General features: G+C 50.7%; 2 protein-coding genes across 3 annotated transcripts; one reads left to right on the top strand and one right to left on the bottom strand.

The window, feature by feature from the left end:
* The first annotated feature begins 1,393 nt into the window (after positions 1-1,393).
* On the top strand, positions 1,394-10,150 carry LOC114485470 (protein FAM234B-like). Of its 2 annotated transcripts, none has more exons than XM_055083539.1 (4): positions 1,394-1,818; positions 4,541-4,658; positions 6,159-6,379; positions 6,963-10,150. In XM_055083539.1, the coding sequence occupies exons 1-4, from the start codon at positions 1,564-1,566 to the stop codon at positions 6,966-6,968; spliced, it is 600 nt and encodes a 199-aa protein (XP_054939514.1). In that variant the 5' UTR covers positions 1,394-1,563; the 3' UTR covers positions 6,969-10,150. The 2 variants fall into 2 exon arrangements, with proteins under 2 accessions (XP_054939514.1, XP_054939515.1); XM_055083540.1 differs by having other exon boundaries at positions 1,643-1,818; positions 6,159-6,244.
* GSG1 (germ cell associated 1) lies at positions 9,696-16,363 on the bottom strand. The gene is made up of 5 exons (XM_028486938.1): positions 16,036-16,363; positions 14,687-14,734; positions 13,721-13,873; positions 11,078-11,283; positions 9,696-9,713 (listed from the first exon to the last, which is right to left on the bottom strand). The coding sequence occupies exons 1-5, from the start codon at positions 16,352-16,354 to the stop codon at positions 9,696-9,698; spliced, it is 744 nt and encodes a 247-aa protein (XP_028342739.1). The 5' UTR covers positions 16,355-16,363.
* Positions 16,364-18,625: the final 2,262 nt, after the last annotated feature.

Below are 18,625 nucleotides of genomic sequence, written 5' to 3' on the forward strand. Positions count from 1 at the left end.
GAGACACAGCGTCAATGAGAACAAGCCACTGCCTCGTGTGGTTCAGTCACCGGGGTGCCTGTACCTCGTACGTCGTGGTAAGTGCTGGAACGGAAGTTCGCACGATGCCACAGGGACTTGGGGAGCTGATGGAGCGAAGGGTGTCGAGAGATGCTTCCCGTCGGTTGGGCGTTAGATGTGCAGAGTCACGAGAGCAGAGAAGAGGTTTGCTGGATGGATATAGGGGGCTGGACAGAGGGGCCCTCCTAACAGAGCGGTGAGGACGCGCTCAGCTGGTGGAGGGACTGAAAGCCAGGCTGCGGAATTCAGATGAGGCGTAGAGCCTAGGGCTATTTAGTCATGAGTAGGGGACAGATCCGAGGACACAAGTACCACTTCGGGGAGACTCTTCCGGCAGTGCTAGACAGGAAGGAAGCGGTGTCTGAGTGTGTTTCAAAGATAATTCAGGTAGAGACTGAAATGTCCGTTGGCTTTCGCAGCAGGATGAAGGAAGAAGGGTACATATGGGTTGGTTCAGAGCTGAGATGCTGAGGGTTCAGGCTTGGGTTTTAGTCCCTGACTCCACTACTAATTGGTGACCTTGGCAGATGGCACCGTCTCACCCAGCTGTAGTTTCTGCCTCTGTGAAACGGGAGTAATAAGACCACTTGCCTTCATAGGGTTGTCATGACAGTTAAATGGAGTAATATGTGTCCCTGGCTAAATAAAGTGTTTTAGTGCAGTGTCTCTAGACTTCTTTTCTCCCCGAGACTAAGGAAGGGAATCTTGGACTGCTAGCCTGCTTCCCCTCTGCTTGCTCTCGGCGAAGCAGAGTCTGATCCTGGGCAGAGAACGGCAGGCCCAGGACGCTGGGGGCACCCGGAAGGGATTGTTGAGGGAGGTGCAGGGCAGAGACACCGAGGAGAGAGGCCGTGGAGATGCTGGGGCTGGAGGTGATGGAGGAGTTTCTTGGCGATTTTGGCGAAGGAGAGGCTGTTTTGTTCTAGAACTGTGCGGTGTGAGGTATTTGGGGTGACAGGAGATGACAAGTGTTGCCGGGGGATTATAAATCTAATCCCCTTAATTATCCCTTGAGAGATGCAACTAAGGAGTGAATTTTTCTCTTCGTTTTATGTTTTTGTGCCTGTTCAGACTATGCTTTTTTAAATTTGAGACTCCCTTTGGGCTGAGCTGCGCCTGCCAGGACGCACACGACAGAGTCAAGCTTGTAAAGCTTTTAGCGCAGGGGACGCGACAGAGCTGTCTCCGAATCATGTTCCCCGTAATCGTGGCAGCTGCGTCGCTGGAGGGAAGGGATGAGGCTTGGGTTTCAGCCCCTCCACGGTGGGATGGCTGCTCCGTCCAGGACTGTCCCGAACGCAGAATAATCAGCGTCACTTCCCGTCCCTGAGCCTCCATCCCCTCATCTGAGGACGCGAGGAGGCCTAGATGATTTATAATATCCCTTCCCACCTGGGAAGGCTGCAGTCCTTTAGACTCTATCTAGGGTCCTGGGCCTAGTTGCTATTTAACGCTCTCTGAACACCCCGTTGTTCGCATCTGGTGAGCTCCGCCTGGTAATGTATGTGGTATCTGCATGTCCGTGGGTTTTTGTTTGGGTGCGCGTGTGTTTTCCGCCGTCTCTCTGAGGATGGCCTGTGCTCACCGTCTTCCCTTCTGCAGGTGATGGTGGTGGATGGGGACTCTGGCATGGTCGTTTGGAGTTACAGCGCTCCGTGTCACATGGAAGAAACCCCGGCCACCTCAGCAGCCGCCGTGGACCAGAAGTCTGTCTTCCTCTTCTGGGCTGGAGGGCTGTCAGCTGCGTCGCCCGATCCTGTGAGCGAGCCTGGGAGGGTCCCTCGGTCACTTTGTCAGGTGGCAGCAGCTCTCGGGGCTGAGTGGGTCCGGAGGTGTTATCAGACCAGCCGCGCGACCAGGCAGTCGTGGGTAGAGACGAAACAGCCCTCGGGTGGGCAGGGCAGGAACCTGCTTCCTTCTGAGCTGTGCTCCGTCCGCTCTGCCTTTCCGCTGAGCAGCGAAAGCTGACAGCGGCTCCCAGCCGCTGGCTCCTGACAGTGGGAGGCGCAGGTAGAGGGTGAAGTCTAGACTCATGTTAACAGATGTTTCCTATGTGCTGCAGCTGTTGAAGAGAAATATCCATGCCTGGTCTGCAGTGGGCAGGGAGGGTTTCATGGGGGCTGAGGCTGGGCTTTGAGGTGAATAAGCGGAGATTTCGGAAATGGGCGGGGCCGCAGGGTGGCAAAGCAGGGGGGGCGACGCTGGGCTGAAGGTGAGGGTTCACCTGGGGGATCATGGGAGAGAAGCTCCGATACACGGAAGGCAGGTTTGAGAATGTCTTTTTTTTTTTTTAAACTTTTTTTTTTTTTTTTTAAAGGGCTTCAAATGCTTGGCTTTTTTATTTATTTATTTTTGGCTGTGTTGGGTCTTCGTTTCTGTGCGAGGGCTTTCACTAGTTGTGGCAAGCGGGGGCCACTCTACAACGCGGTGCGCGGGCCTCTCACTATCGCGGCCTCTCTTGTTGCGGAGCACAGGCTCCAGACGCGCAGGCTCAGTAGTTGTGGCTTACGGGCCTAGTTGATCCGCGTCATGTGGGATCTTCCCAGACCAGGGCTCGAACCTGTGTCCCCTGCATTAGCAGGCAGATTCTCAACCACTGCGCCACCAGGGAAGCCCGAGAATGTCTTAAATGCTGTCCTGCAGCACTTTAACGGGGTTGAGGAGGCACGGGGCCACCTCTACAAGGTACCTGGGGATTTTGAGTAAGACTCACCCTGATTTAGCCCAGCTAAACACAGCTGACCAGCCCCTACTGTGTGCCAGGGACCTCGGGGTGTAAACTAGGAACAGTGCTGCCCTCTGCAGGAGAAGACGGACGGCCCCTGGCGATCGGGCAGCCTGACAGAGGGAGAGCCCTGCGTTCATTCGCCCTGCGCTCTGGGACTTAGCTTTTTGGAGCCTCATGCTCTTTATCCGTCAGTGAAGATGCTAACGTGGTCCCTCGCTTTCGGATCAGATTTCCATAAATGGTTGTCCTAACTCTGCGGTTCCCTGACGTGTGAATGTGGGCAATCTACCTAACATTTAACTTCCTGGTTTCCTCCTTTAATAAAATGAGGGGCTCGGATCAGATGACTCTCAAATGTAAGTGTCTATAAATGGCCACAAGACAAAGGCATATTACCAATGCTGTAATAGAGGTGCACATAGGAAGTTTAGACGGGAGCACAAAGGGAGGGGGGTAGTCATTTTGTTGGGGGCGATTAGGGAGCTTTTCTTGAGAGAAGTGGCATCGAGTTGGGGACCTCCGGACAAGAGGTGTTTTAACGTGTGGAAATGGGCTCACGAGGAAGACGTCTAAGGGGGAATAAGATTGGCCAAGGTCACGTAAAGTCAAGTGAAGCGTGTGCTTGTTTCACAGGCGTTCTTAGAGCGTGGGGTGCATAGGCATATAATCGTAGGAGGCCAAGGAAGGCAGATTGGGGTCGAAAGGCATCAAGACCTTGGTTTTCACGCTAAGGAGTTTGGGCACCATGCCACAGGCAGTGAGGAGGGAGTTGGGCTATTTTCTTGTCATGTTAGCTGAGCCGGTGCTGGGATGCTGAGGTGTGTGGGAAAGCCCTCTTCTGCTCTGTGACAGTGGTGGGAGTGCACCGCGAGCTTCCCGCCTGAGTGTCCCCTCCCCTGCTGACAGCGTGGAAGCGGGGCTGACACTCACTTCAGTTGTGTCGCGTGGGGGCTACTCTTCATCGCGGTACGTGGGCTTCTCACTGCGGTGGCTTCTCTTTGTTGCGGAGCACGGGCTCTAGGCGCGCGGGCTTCAGTAGATGTGGCTCGCGGGCTCAGTGGTTGTGGCTCGTGGGCTCTAGAGCGCAGGCTCAGTAGTTCTGGAGCACGGGCTTGGTTGTTCCGTGGCATGTGGGATCTTCCCGGACCAGGGCTCGAACCCGTGTCCCCTGCACGGGCAGGTGGATTCTCAACCACTGCACCATCAGGCCTTGGAATTTTTATTTTACGATTAGTGAGTTCTGTTTGGTCCGTTCCTGTTTATTTCAGGAACGGATAAGATTTTTGTGATTTTTTTTTTTTTAGCCTGACTCTTGCGACTGGCTTCAATATCCAGTGAAAGCAAATGTCTTTGGCTCAATGTATTTTTTTAGATGCAGATTTTGCCTCCACGAAGGCCCCCCCCCCCCCCGCCCCGCCTGCTGTCAGGGAAGAACCTGTTCCTAATACTCCGCTGGCACCAGACTGTGAGGGCCCCTGTCACTTTCTGTCCTGGGGCACGCCCATTTCCTTCCTTCCTTTCTTTTTCTTATAAGGGAGAAAGCATTTTCTAGCTCTAGTGGTTTGAAGAAGTTAGTGTTTAATCAGTGCCTTCAGCTCTTTGAAATGACGTGTCTCTCGTATGTGGGAGTTTCTCTCAAACACACCCTCATGGTTGGGATCGCAGGGGATGGGTAATCACCACCCTTTCATCTGAGTGACATTGTAGCCGGTGTGTGGACTGACCTTTACTGTCACTGTTGCTCGTTTTCAGGATGTCGTCCTGGGAACCGAGCCACCCAGCCTTCACCACCTGTACCTCCTGCATCCAGCCTTCCCCTCCATTCTTCTGGATCTGGCCAATGCCACCGGCACCGTGACGGCTTCAGAGGGTAAGTCCCGGGGACGGTGGGGTCTGTGTACACAGAGGAGGGGAGGGGGTGTGCTGGCCGTGGCGAGGGTGATGCCATCGTCCCACCAAGGGGAGGGTGTGTGCCTGCAGATGACAGCGGGACGAGCGCGCGCCGAGCTGCTCTCGTGCATTTCCCCTGGTGGCCCTGGTGCCCGGGGCCATCGCCTGCGAGCGCCCTCTGGCGGGAGCACCCGGCTCACGGGGGGAGGACCCGCAGCCTCCAAACATGCTGGAAGCCGCGGGGCAGTGTTACCCCGTCCCCAGGGGTCCAGGAGCTAACGTTTCAGCAGATGTTTGCTGAGCATCAGCCGCTGTGCCCGGTGCTGGGAATACAAATCAGACGAGTTTCTCGACCTCGCAGGAGCTTAGGACCTGGAATTCACTGCAGAGGGTAAAGCAGAGGCAGGATGTTTCCTCAGGGCAGTCATTTAGGCTCAGTGGAGACTTTCTTTGGACTAAAGTGCACGTGACCATCGCATAGAAACTGGCGCCAGGAGAAAAAGGGAAAAAGAAAAATCACCCGTAATCTGACCACTCGTAACCGCCGTTAACATTTGGAAGTGTTCTACTTTATATGTGCATCTAAATAGTATCACAGAGCAAAACTGGGGTCACATATTAGAGACCGGTAATGCAAAGCCCTGGAAAGTTGGCCACCGCAGCTGGTCTGGGATCGTCCGATGGTCCCTTCCTTGGAGGGTCCCGTCCCACACTGGCCTCTGGGAGCCTGCCGTCCTGCTGGGGCCGGCCAGGCCGGCCACGGTTCCTTTCTTTACTTCTTTTCCGTATTCCCCTGCCATTCAAAGACTTGCTGTCTCTTTACAAACTCGTTTGCCTTGAAGGTGAGGTTGGTGCTGTGACCCTGGGCCCACTGGGCTGCACTGGGAAGAAGCTCATCTGGAACTTGCGAGCGCTCCTGCCTACTGGCTTCGTGCGTGGCAGGGCCGCGGTGGGGAGGTGTGAGTTTGCAAAATCCTGTGACTGGATCTAAATGACCTCTTTTTCAACAGTAGCATAAATTGTGACTCAGTGAACGTTACATAATGGTCATTAAGAATCAAGACCATTTTTATTACAATACCTGGTTTGTAGATGAGGCAAAATAAACACTGGCTATGTACATAGCTTACGCCACCAGGTACCGACAGTCTAGGAATTCTCAGAATTTCTCGTTTGTTGTACTCACTTTTCTACCAAATTGTCGCCACAGTTGGCCGTTCCTCTCACTTCCTGATCTGGGGCTTTCTTAGAAGTAGCTTCGGAGAAGCACAGGTACAGAGGCTGAGAATTTGCTGCTTTGCACCCCTGGGCACCCATTGTCTAGTCAGTGCCTTGCGTTGATTAGGCGCTCAGTAAACTTCTTCTGTGAATCAGCGAAGGAGGAAATGAGTGAATGAATCCAGTTGCCAAACCAAACCACTCCCCTGCTAGCTGAGGTTTTCTGTCCTTGTTAACTGCTCTTGTATTTGTCTTTCCTCAGTTGGGATCAACGACCTCTGGAAGGATGCCTTTTATGTTACCAGGACAACAGGGCCAAGCTCTGAAGGGCATCCAGCACCCCTGGTGGTCAGTAAGCTTAGTCTGCGGTGGGCACTGATGGAGGGCCAAGTGGTCCAGCTAAAGGAGACGGCCCCCAAAATTGGCCGCGGGGAGCTGCGAAGATTCCTCTCTAGGATAAAGTTCGTTGGCTCTCCATACCAGGTGAAGAGCTTGTGAAAGAAATGTTTGGTTACTACTGAGGGTTGAAGACACATACTACCAACCCCGAGTCTGCTCTTTAGAAGATTTGGGGAGTGGGAGCCTTCTCGAGTAGCCGGGTATCAGGAAACAGTTATTTTCAACCAGTGTTATTTTGTAAGGGTACTTCATGACCATGAACTACTACTCAGTTGTTTTGAGCTGGAAATGGTACCATCTCTCTTAGGAGACATTTGGAGGTGTGGGCTCCTGGCTTTTACTGTTACCCCTGGCCTTTTCCGGGTGAGGGCTTGCTGTTCCAGCATTGTGCAGGGCCTGTGGCAGTTACACACCACGAAGAATTATCTTGCTCCGAATGCAGCGCTCCCTTCCACCCCTCTGAAAATACCGTGGTCTAGTTCAGTGTTTAAGAGCGTATCATGGAAAAAGGTAAAGTCTCTGGGCCTTTCTGGAGGGACACTTACAAACCACTGGGGCTATAGACAAAAGGACGGGAAAATAGAGGGATATTCTGACATGTAGGGTCCCTCCATGTCTCTACCGTGAAAAAAATTAAAGTCATTGATACTTGCACTCTTCTCCCTAGATCTAGGCTGCTGGACTCCTCAGTTGCAGAAGAAGTGAACTGAATGGTACTGTCTCTCTCCGGCCGGAGAGGACGACCTCTGTCACCCCCTCCACCACGTCTGCGTCAATGTTGCCAGACACTTTGGAAGGCACTTGGAGGTCTTGGACAACAGCACGATCCGTTTGGCTGGGGTGCTGCCCTTCCAACCCCCTAATTAACCCCTTCTAGGTGTTCGGTGTGGATAGTTTGGAAGTGTGAACCTTGTGTTATTTTTTGTGTGTCTAATTTATGAACCCTTGCTGGGAACTTCCAGTGAAGTCCTTCCCCGGAACGTTTTGTTGTGCGTTACGCCCTGAGTGTGTATCTGTTGGTGTGGTGATGAAACCTTCTCTAGATAAGTATGTCCTAAGCTCCAGGGACCCCGGTTCTCATCTGTCCGAAACACATCTGGTTGGTTTGGGCCTCTTGAGACTCCCAGATAGCCTACCTCTGACTTGGAGGGCCCCTCAGCATTTCTCCCCTTCGTCTCCCCCTGCCTGTCCCGTGGCTGCAGTAGCGAGAAAGACTGACACGAGGATGGCGCGAGCCACCCGGAATCCTCATCTCTTCCTTGTTTTGTGGCTCCTGTCTCCTCTCTCCTCACATGTCCCTTTGCTCTGTATTCAGTGACCATAACAAAAACCCTGTTCCTGTCAGAAGGGGAGCAGGAGAAGTTTCAACGCCCCACCTCTGACAAGGTCCATAGGTTTTGACGTGGTTCGGGTAGTTCTTCCAGTCACGACCGTTTTTACCGTGGGCACTTCGGACGTGCTTCGGTGTGCGCCGTCCACAGCTTAGAGGAAAACTCAAGTCGGGAATGCCTGAGGCTGGCAGCCTCATCCCCTTCATCTCGGCCCTGCTTTCTCAGCCTCTCCTTTTGCTCTCTTTTATTCAGGGATATTTTTGCTTTGCTTGCATGAGAGCAAAGCTGTTTCTGGACTTTGGCTCCTTGAGTCCAGCATGCAACCATTCTGCCCTGTACCCTCCCTTCCTTGTAGAGCCTTTGAAGCAGAGTATTTTGAGAATATGTCTGTGTAAATACTATAGCTTTTATGAATGGAGAAGTTCTTTGCGATTATCCCCAGAGCTTGCTTCTTCCTTCTCCTGTATGGATATGTTACTTTATCAGGTTCTCCCCTAACCTTCTAGGTCATTGTTTCTATTTTGAGAAAATCTCTGTGTAAATACTATAGCTTTTATAAATGGAGAAGTTCTTTAGAATTATCTCCAGAGCTTATTTCTTCCTTCTTCTGTATGAATACGTTACTTTATCAGGTTCTCCCCTAAACTTCTAGGCCATTGTTCCTATTTTGAGAAAACGTCTATGTAAATACTGTAGCTTTTATAAATGGAGAAGTTCTTTAGAATTATCTCCAGAGCTTATTTCTTCCTTCTTCTGTATGAATACGTTACTTTATCAGGTTCTCCCCTAAACTTCTAGGTCATTGTTTCTATTTTGAGAAAACGTCTATGTAAATACTGTAGCTTTTATAAATGGAGAAGTTCTTTAGAATTATCTCCAGAGCTTATTTCTTCCTTCTTCTGTATGAATACGTTACTTTATCAGGTTCTCCCCTGAACTTCTAGGCCATTGTTCCTATTTTGAGAAAATGTCTATGTAAATACTATAGCTTTTATAAATGGAGAAGTTCTTTAGAATTATCTCCAGAGCTTATTTCTTCCTTCTTCTGTATGAATACGTTACTTTATCAGGTTCTCCCCTAAACTTCTAGGTCATTGTTTCTATTTTGAGAAAATGTCTATGTAAATACTGTAGCTTTTATAAATGGAGAAGTTCTTTAGAATTATCTCCAGAGCTTATTTCTTCCTTCTTCTGTATGAATACGTTACTTTATCAGGTTCTCCCCTGAACTTCGAGGGCATTGTTTATATAGCAGAGAATCCCACGTTAGCTGGGGGAGAACCAACCGCTGTTCTTCTCGAATAATTTTGATAGGTCAACCCTGAGGGCACTCGGGCTCTCTCTTTACTTGAGCCCGTGTCTTTTCAGCTTGTGTTACTAAAGAGATTCCAGCACATCGGGAAGCCAGATTTAAAGGGGTATGTCTGAATTGCCCACCGGTAGGCGTTGTGACGTACCCGAAGGTTGGTAGCCAGAGCTGTAAGCAGGCCTGTTGCCTGGCCTGTAGACTGGCCTCGCCAGGTTTCTGCCCCCTTCCTGCCCCCCTCCCCGCCTGAAATCCCTGAAAGCAGATTTGGTTTCAACACTCTGGAAGGCACGTGTGGGTCCAGCTTATTGCGAACTTGGGAGAACAATTAGGAGACCCCCAAGAGTATGGGATTGATTCCAGGTTCACTTCTAGGGTTTGAATCTGCCTGGGTAGAAGGGCGTGGGATCTAGTTCAGTCTAATAGAGAATTCTCGGCACTGATGCATGGTCAGCCGAGTACCTGAAGCCTGAGTGGCGGCCTGGGCTGGGCCCCCTCGTTCTCTACCACGTGGAGGCTTCAGCGCTGCCAGCCGCCTCAGGCAGGAGTCAAATGCAAAGTTGTTGGCGGAGGATCTGGTTTGGGAGGACTGTTCGGGGCAGGAGACTATATTTATGCTGGGTGAGTCCCAGAAACACCTAAGCAGCAGCTAGGGAAAACAGCGCCCCTAAATTCTTTGTGGTGTGTTCGCAGACTAACTTCACGTAGATTGTTTGGGCTCTGATCAGTCTGAATCTCTCTTGCTAACCACAGGACACAAGCTCTAGGTTTCTTCTTCCTCCTGCAGCCAGTACAGGGGGGGCAAATGGTGGCTGAAGATGGAGGAAGCCTCACCTGATCGGTGTGGGTGCTGGTCTCTTGTCAAATGTGTCCCTAAACTTCCTTCTCCTCGCAGGCCACCCCCCAGCCAGACGTCAGCCCCTTTTGGGGTTGCCAGCAGAGCCAATCAAGCACTACTTAGAAAGAGTATTGACTTCAGTGAATGCCGGGGTGTTCCTTCCCGCAGTCTCTCCTCTTTCCTTCCCGCGCAAGCCCTCTACCCTAGACGACGTCCTCCCCACCCCCAGAGGGACTCTGCTCCCCCTTCTAGTGTGGTCACCCCCCCTTCTAATGTGAATGGCCGCCCTCATTGCCTGTGTTAAAGAAGAGCCAGCTGGTACGTTTTCAGGAAGCACTGTTTAAAATGTGAATCGTTACAGAACAAATAAACACCGTGTATAGGAGCATACGTGTGTGCTCTTCTCATTCTTCTCAGCCATCAAGGATGGTGGGTTTTCCCTGACGGAAAAGAGAAAGGGTGAGTGGATGGATGCAAGGTGGGGCTTAGAGGGGAGTGTATGGGCTGCAGCCTGGTCGCTGGGGAGCCGCCATCCTGTCCGCATGGCCTCAGTGGGCCGTTCTGGGGGTGGCCTGTCCCCGCAGGCTGCAGGAGCCTTCTCGTGTGTCCTAGTCTCCTGATGGCTCTGAGGATAATGTGTCATTAACGTGTCGTGATATGCTCCCTGTCGCGGGGATGCAGGACACCGTGGTCGGCAGGGCGGAGGACGCCCGCTCCACAGGTCAGAGCTCCTAGGAGAGCCCTCCAGCGTGTGGCTTCCAGGAAAAGTCGAGCGCACCGCGGAAGGCTGAGCCACCACCAACTACCCACCTCCATTCTTCCAAATCCAGGACAGATGACCAAGTTGGTCGGCCTCTAAAGGGCAGGAACTATATTTTACTCCTCTTTTTATCTCGCAGAACCTGGCATATAACCAACCATCAGAAAGGCGAGAGGGGACTTCTGAATGAGTGACACGGGGGGAGGGGGTGGGGGTGAGACCAAGCTGTGACAGAAAAGGGAGCGAGGGCACCGGGCACCCGGGCACACGCCCCCTGGACTTGGACTTTAAATACCCTTGTTCTTAACCTCTGAAAATCACGCTCAAGAAACAGACTTCGGCTTAAGCACGTGTTGGTAACAACATGTAAGGTAGGGCTCAGCCTGCTCTCCAAACCCACTAACTCCTAACACTGATCTTCCTCTACAGATGACCCGGCCGCCTCTTCCTGAGGCTCCCAGCTGGTCCCGTGTTGAAATTCTTTGTGTGTAGCTCTGAGGAGAAGTCCACTCCTCCGGAGACGGAGCGGACGGGCTGATGGTGGTACTGGGGGTAGCTGGTCAAAGGCCCCTCGGGTGGGCTGTGCACGCCAGCTCCCGAAGGAAACGTAGGTGGTGATGCAGTAGGCAGCTCGGCGGGGCTCTTCTGCAGCTCTTACTGTGCTTGCACTTGAACTCCAGCACCAGCTGGGTGTACGTGTTGAAGGTGGTGACAGCTGACGCCATGCAGCAGGTGAAGGAAACCCAGGCCGTGCTAGGGACAAATATACAAAAAAAAACTGGAACGTAAGGCTCTGACTTCCTTACCGGCTTGAAAGGAAAATACCGGGATCCCTTCCTACTAGTCAGCTAGGCCGATGCCGCCTTAGGGATTTTAGGATCTCATGGTGTTGCCTTCCACCCCGTTGCGGGTAAAGAGCTGTGGGAAAGAGGACTGAATCTGGTCTGTCTTAGGGTAGGTTCTGCATGGAACCTACATAGGAAAAGACAATGACTCGTATAGTGTTAAAGTCAGGCTAGGAGTTTAACGGATTCATTTTCACTGCACTGATGAGTGTTAAGTCCTGTGTTCTTTTATACCTGGTGGCTTATTTTACGTGTGTGTGTAAGACACACACACACACACACACACTCACTCACTCCCGCCCTGCCACACAATTTTGTGGACGGTTGTTTCCCAAGCTACAGTTACCCTCGTATAATCTCCAAGATTCCATAGACCTGTAGCTCAGCTGGACACAGTGGACACAGCCCGAGGCACTGCATCCCTCCTTTCCCTGACACACATACTTCCTGCCAGCTACCTCTTCCATCTTCCTTGGTTTTGCACCCAGCTCTCTTAGGGTCCACAAAGTTGAGCCTCTGAGAGGCATTCAGGAAGCACGGACTACACATCTAGAGGTATTATTAGAGGCTGCTCTAGTGGGATTTGCCTCCTATGGAAACAATGTGGTTCTTGGCTTACGGGAGTTTGTAAAGGATGGAAGAGATGCTGGAGATGAAGAGAAGCTGGATGGATTCAACAAAGAGAAAAAGACACCAGGGAACTGTATCAAACACATTCCTAAAAACTGGGGAAGTCAAACCCCTAAGTCTTCCATGATCATGGGAAGCCCGGGACACCAGGAGTGGTGTAGGTTGTGTGTGTGTGTGTGGGGGGGTATTTCGCGAGGCCAAGTGACGCTTAGAGGCTACGCGCTGCTACTGCGTGCTCCTCTCTGCTGCCTCCGATGGACTAGACTCAGGCTGAGGATGCTTCTGATGGGAGTTTTGAAGTCTGAGCTCTGCAGTTGAAATGCCCAGAATGGCTTGAAAATGGATAAAAGGTGAGAAGCGATGAGTCTGGAAAATGAGCTAAACTGATCGGGTGGCTGATGGAGAGATCAAAGGCCCCTGAATCCAATAGCACCTGTTACACCGTGAGAAAAGGGGATGAGATCCTGTGACGGGCGGACATGTATAGGCTTCCCTATGCCTCTTCGGCACGGACTGTCCTTCCAGCGCTGTTAAGTGCTTAGCACTCAGCCCAGACGGTTCATGCAGGTCCAAGTCGGTACCTGTGCAGTGAATGGAGAGCGCTCCTCAAGGGAGAAGGTGAGGAGCCCAAACAAAGGGGGTGTTTCCCTTGAATGTGTGTGTTTCATCATGGTTGCTGCTTCCCTCTTTTTGAGAGAAATCTAAACTAACTGAGCCCTTAGTTCTTTAAGGGTTAGAGAGAGACGGGTAGGGGAAGTTTCATTTCTAACACAGTTTGATGGAAGCAGGATGAAGTCACCCTTCGTCACAGGAGAAGAGTGAGCCATTCACAGGAATGGACTCCAATCCAGATCGCAAGGCTAATTCTTCATTTCTCTGTCTCCCAATACCTTGAATCATAAAATATATAAAACAGAGAGCATCATTTCCGTGAGCCACGCAAAATTAGTCTCATTTCCCAAGGGCGTCATACATGTCAGGTGAAGAAGCACTTGTTACGGCTTTATCAGCAGAAAAAATAAGCCCGAGGAATCCACTCTGTACCTCCTCAGAAGGTGGGGAGAGAATGGGGGTGGCCTGCTGGCCCAGCCCTCTGGGTGACTAAGGACACCTGGGATGAGGGATGAAGAGAAGGCAGGGTACCTCATCTGGCATCAGGTACAGCCTATGTCGAGACGTTCCATTACCCCGATGCCACCACATTCCGGGGGGGCTGCTCTGCAGTGGGGGCTTCTCCTTGAAGGCATATTTGCAATCGCTTCCCCAGATGTTTGCTTTCAAGCTCTGGGAACATTTCTGAGTCAGTGCTGCCCACAGGCTGCTGTTCCCTTGACTTCTGTCCCACCTGTATCCCCAGTATGGGCCGTATCCTTCGTCTACACACATCTCTCACTTTATCCAACAGAGTGTGGAAAAGCTGTGTGCATGTCACGACTCAAAAGTAAACCAAACTGTGTTGTACGTAACGAGAACACTTGCAAATAACAAGAACCTAGAGAGAAATCATTTAGCAAAGGACATAATGATCTAATATAACATTTCGCCTGTTATTTCAATTTAAAATTAAAGACGCCTGTGCTGTTGTCTCCTGGCTCCATTCTTTAGACTGCCTTGGGGCTCCTTCTTCCCTTGGGACAGAGGCTCCAGCCTTCCCGCTAGCGCTTCAAAGGCAGCAGAGGACACCCACCCTCCTCTCCAGCTCTGGAGATGCTCACCTGACAAGACAGAGAAGATGGCGGTGAAGGCGCTCAGCTTGAGGCCACAGCCGGGGTTCCCCGTGAATAGCAAGTCCATCAGTAGGAGGAGGAAGCTGATGAGTTCAAGTGCGATGTAGGCGAATTGGACTCCCAGTGATAACCATAGGATCTCTGTCAGAAACCAGAGGGAGAAGAACCCTCACCCTGACGGTTAACTAACTGAACCGGCGGTGAACAAATGCTGCCCATGAGAAGTGGAGAGCCTCGTAGCGCCAGAGGAGGAGACAGAGCTGAAAGCAGCTGGGACAGCCCTTAACCTGGGGCTCTGTTCTTGCTCTGCTCAGTACCCAGCACGTAGCCAAGTACACGTGACTGACTGTAAATACTCTTTGGGAGGTTTGAGAAGAAATCATCCAAGTTTCACCAAATCTTGCAGGGATATGACTTTGCTAGTTATCATTTTTGTTTCTCCTTTGTTTTAAAGTTGAATTTTGGAGCAATCCATTTTGTTTCCCTTCTTCCTCCCCCCATCCCTACCCCCTCTTTGCCCTCTTTGACTCCCTTCTTTCTATGTTACGATAAAATTATCGGGGGGGAAAAAAAAAAGAAAAACCCAAGCTTTCTACATGGTTGCTTGGCAACTGGAGCAGGTTAGAGCTGTTGGTGGATTTCTATTTGTGGACTTTATTTGTCCCTACTGTTCCTTTTTTGCATTCCTGCATGGGAATGAGAGTCAGCCTAGTGGGAGTTTGTGTCACCCTGTGGGGCTCAGAAGAAGAGAAAAGCAAGAGATCACAGTACAGTTTAGCTACCCAGAGGTCCAACTCAATGGCAACTAAATTTGTTATCAAAGCCACATACTTGCCCCAAGCCCCAAGGGAAGGTGGGGGACGAAAGCCTTCTCCATCAACCGCTTCCCTCCAGATCGGAGAGTGGGGTGACCTGGGCCTTGCAACGTGGCAAATTCCAGTAGTCCTTTCTCACCTCTCTCGGTTGGTAGTGTGAGTTGAAGGAAGCTTCGGCACCTCGCTCCTGAAACAGACAAGGTACAAGGTGATGAGGTGCTGCCTGGGATGAGGGATGCAGACTTTTCCCCAGTCCCATCCCCGGTGCTGCTCCATTTGGTCCTACACAGGCCTGCCCAGCAGGTGGTAGGCAGGCAATAAATGTCTCTTTGGAAGCAGGGAAGGATGCATGGATGGATGAACAAAACAGGCCAGAGTCATCCAAGATTAATTTCTCTCTCAAGTCCTGACAACGAAGAGTACACTTCCCTGAGTCACCCCGGGGAATGTTCCCAGCATTGGTTCACCAGCACCTTTTGCTCCTGCTGTACCACTGGCCTGCAGGGCTCTAAACTGTTTCTGGGACTGGAGTTGGAGCAGTGCTAAGTGGCACGATAATAACCCAAGTATAAATGTAAACACACGCGAATTATAATCCTGTCCCATCTCCTTTTCCCCTTAGCCTACATCGGGAGAAGCAGCAGACTGCAAACTGTACACAGTTCTGGGCTTTAGAAAATCTTCCCGACCAGGGGAATCTTTGCATGCTTTGAGCAGGGAGGAGGGGGTGTCCTCAACCCCGCTGCTCCCCACCCGAGGACGACCCTTACCTAATGGGCTGGCACAGCGCCTGCTTTGCAAGTGTGAGACCCAGCGGCGTGAGACCTGGGAGGGTCTGTCTGGGTCCAACTTCCACAATCTAGTTATCCTCTCTGGGCTTCAGTTCCCCTACCTTTTCAACTGTAGCAGTAACACTTAGAATGAGAACACCCTTTTGGGGTCTTATTTAAAGGCGATCTACTCTGAGCCCTGCATCTCACAAATGAGAAAATCAAGGCCTGTAGGAATGAAGTTCTTCCTATAAGGTCACAGCTGGGCAGAGCCCCGGCTTTTTCTATGATATTCTCCTCGTTTAGTCTAGGCAACTCTAGCTCGCTGGGATGGAAATTCTCATAATGTTAAAAGTCTGCATGAGCAGACTTTTGAAGTAGAGGACTCTACTTCACTTTGCTGTACGGTAGAAACTAACACAACATTGTAAAAGAACTCTACCCCAATTAAAAAAAAAAAAGTCTGCATGAAACCCTTTAAGGGTAATGCTATTTGAAACCAGCGAGACTGGAGGTGAAACGCCAGATGGATGGACTCTGGACCTTATTACGAGGGAGTCTGATGGGGAAGGGACACGATGCAGAGTGGGGAGACCCCGAGGCGGAGGTGAGGCCCGGCGGGGGTGAGTGAGGGCTGTACAAAGAATCCCACTGATTCTTTGCCTGCATGAGATCCCTGGTGGGGAAAAGATATCAGGTGGGTGGGGTGAGGGGCCACCTGGGTCTTCCACGATTTCCTCATAGGAGAGCCACATGCCACTCCGGAAGGCATGGAAGGTGAAGCGGTCATGCCCAGTCTCCCAGCTGTATCGCACCACCTCCTGGGATGACGCGCTGGTGCTGCGTCCATCCAAGGGCACCGGCACGTCAAAGCACTTGGCTGGCAGACCATTCCCGCACAGGGGCTTGGGCACCTTCTGTACGCCCACAAACCAGTAGTTGCTGAGCAGAGATGCTGTGGAAAGGCTGAGTGATAGCATGTTGAGGAAGGCAGATGGGCATGTCCGTTGGTCAGAAAAGGCCTCCGGGAGCTCCATCTGTAAGAGACAAACACGAGAACGGAGCCTGATTTCAGAGCCTCCTCGGAGATCAGTGCCCTCCCCTGCGGCTCCCTAAGCTCGAGCCACCTTCCTCCAACAAGACGGGTACAACGAGCCACTGGGAGTTTTCTCCAAGTAGCCGTGAGGAAGCTCGGGCTCCAGGAGCGGCCCAGAGTAGGCACCATAGTGATGTTTATTTAAGCCGGATCTTACTGTATTAAAACGCTTATTGGGGATAATCTGAATAAGCATCAGATAATAATGAGACTAAGCCACTGAGCTAGTATATATCTGGTTGAGAAAAAGAACTGGGAGCTCTCCAAAGGCTCCTGCTGGTAATTTTTGGCTTTGTCTTCCTTGAAAGGTAGCAGCACTGGCTTGTGGAGGTATTTGTTATTGTGACAACGTAAGTTTTGGATGTCCTCCTCCCTGCATTAGATTCCTCTGAGAGGAGTAAAGGGGCATATATCCTATCAACGAGTGTTAAGGTGGATCATCCCTGGGGGAGCAGATAGAGGCACTGGGCCCTTGAGGATAAGAGGGCAGTGGACCAACTGGGATGTGGGAATGCTGCAACCTTTGGAGAGGAGATGAAGCTATGGGTTCTCAGAGAGGTGGTGATATGGGTCCAGCTTCCATCCACTGCCCCTGAGATGACAGAATCTCAAATGCCAGGTGGCTGCATGGTACCCATGGAGGCTGGTGCCCTTGGTGGGTGGGCAAGGAACGTGCAGGGGCGGGCCCACAGCCTGATGCGGCCGCAGTGCCTGACCCCCCAGGGGTAACCCGGTGCGTGGCTGCAGAATGAATGTGCCCGGGTAGCTCTGGCTGGAGCCCCTGACCTCGTCATTTTTAGCCTAAGAGAAGAGAAGTCAAGCTGAAAAAGTCCACTCTTAGATATTTCAGTGTTGGGGAGTGGTGGCTTGGAGCCAGATTTAAGCTGATTTAGAAAAATAAAGAAATCTGACAGGTCTCAGATTTTGAGACCTTTGCATTACGAAGCAGTTTGTACTGTTATATTAATACATACTGAATGGAGAAGAAGCCCATACTTAATTGCTGACAGACACTTCTTAAAGTAAACCATCTTGAGCTTTCTAGGCGATGGCTCATATCAGAATTAATCAGACCCAGATCTGCTTAGCTTAAGAGATGTAAATAAAACCATAGCTAAGTGAGACAGGCCCATCTCCTCTCATCATCTCCAGCTTAACATTTTCTACATTAAACAGGGAACTTTCTCTGAGAAACATAACAGTTTGTTCTTCAGAATTTCCAGGCACTGAAACAGTGCATACCACAAAGTGCAGGGTTTTTTTGTTTTTAATGGCAATAAGAAATATACCAGATTCACATGTATATAAAAAGCCAGTAAGCAAAACGTATGATGAAACAGCTTCTGAAAAGCAATTTGCTAATATGATTTTTTTTAAGCACTCAACAAATTAACTCCACCAAGAATTTTCTGGGTGACCCTGGTGAGGACTCAGAAGCCATGGCAACTGGAAGGGGAATGATCATATATTGCCAGATATGGGAGTCATTATGAGGCCCCCTTCTTCCTGCAAAAGAATGTTTTATTCTTGTTTTTAGTTATGAAAATCCTATTGGTTTTTGTCACTGTTCTGTTACTATGAGTTAGTTATTCTTTCTATTTTTATATCCATTGCTTGACTAGGAAATAGACTTCAAGGTAAAACATCTTCATCAATCATCCTGTATAAAGGTAGAAGAACTAAGGATTTATGCAATTCTACATTTTCGACAACTTTATTTTCAATGACTTATGGCTTGGAGATTTATCTTCTATCACATCACATCAGATTTTAATTCTACCCTCAATCCATTTCAGATCATATATATTTGTAAGTTATTCTTCAGGTTATTCCGAAATAAGAATAATGAACCCCTCGCCCCAGTACAACCACTTTGTAGCAGCACTAAGGTGACAACCAAATTAAGGAATTGAGAAACAGAGAATGAAAAAGAGCTTAGAATGAAGCCCAAAGAGGTTGTTTCCAGGAGTATCCACCAAGGACAGACTCAAGGAGCCTCATTTAAGAATTATCTTGATCATCGAATGAGAATCCATTCAAGAGTATTTTCAAGAATTATCTTTGGGCTTCCCTGGTGGCGCAGTGGTTGAGAGTCCGTCTGCCGATGCAGGGGACATGGGTTCGTGCCCCGGTCCGGGAAGATCCCACGTGCCACAGAGCGGCCGGGCCCGTGAGCCATGGCCCCTGGGCCTGCGCGTCCGGAGCCTGTGCT

The sequence above is a fragment of the Physeter macrocephalus genome, unplaced genomic scaffold (genome assembly GCF_002837175.3).
Source record: "Physeter macrocephalus isolate SW-GA unplaced genomic scaffold, ASM283717v5 random_1642, whole genome shotgun sequence".
NCBI classification, from domain to species: domain Eukaryota; kingdom Metazoa; phylum Chordata; class Mammalia; order Artiodactyla; family Physeteridae; genus Physeter; species Physeter macrocephalus.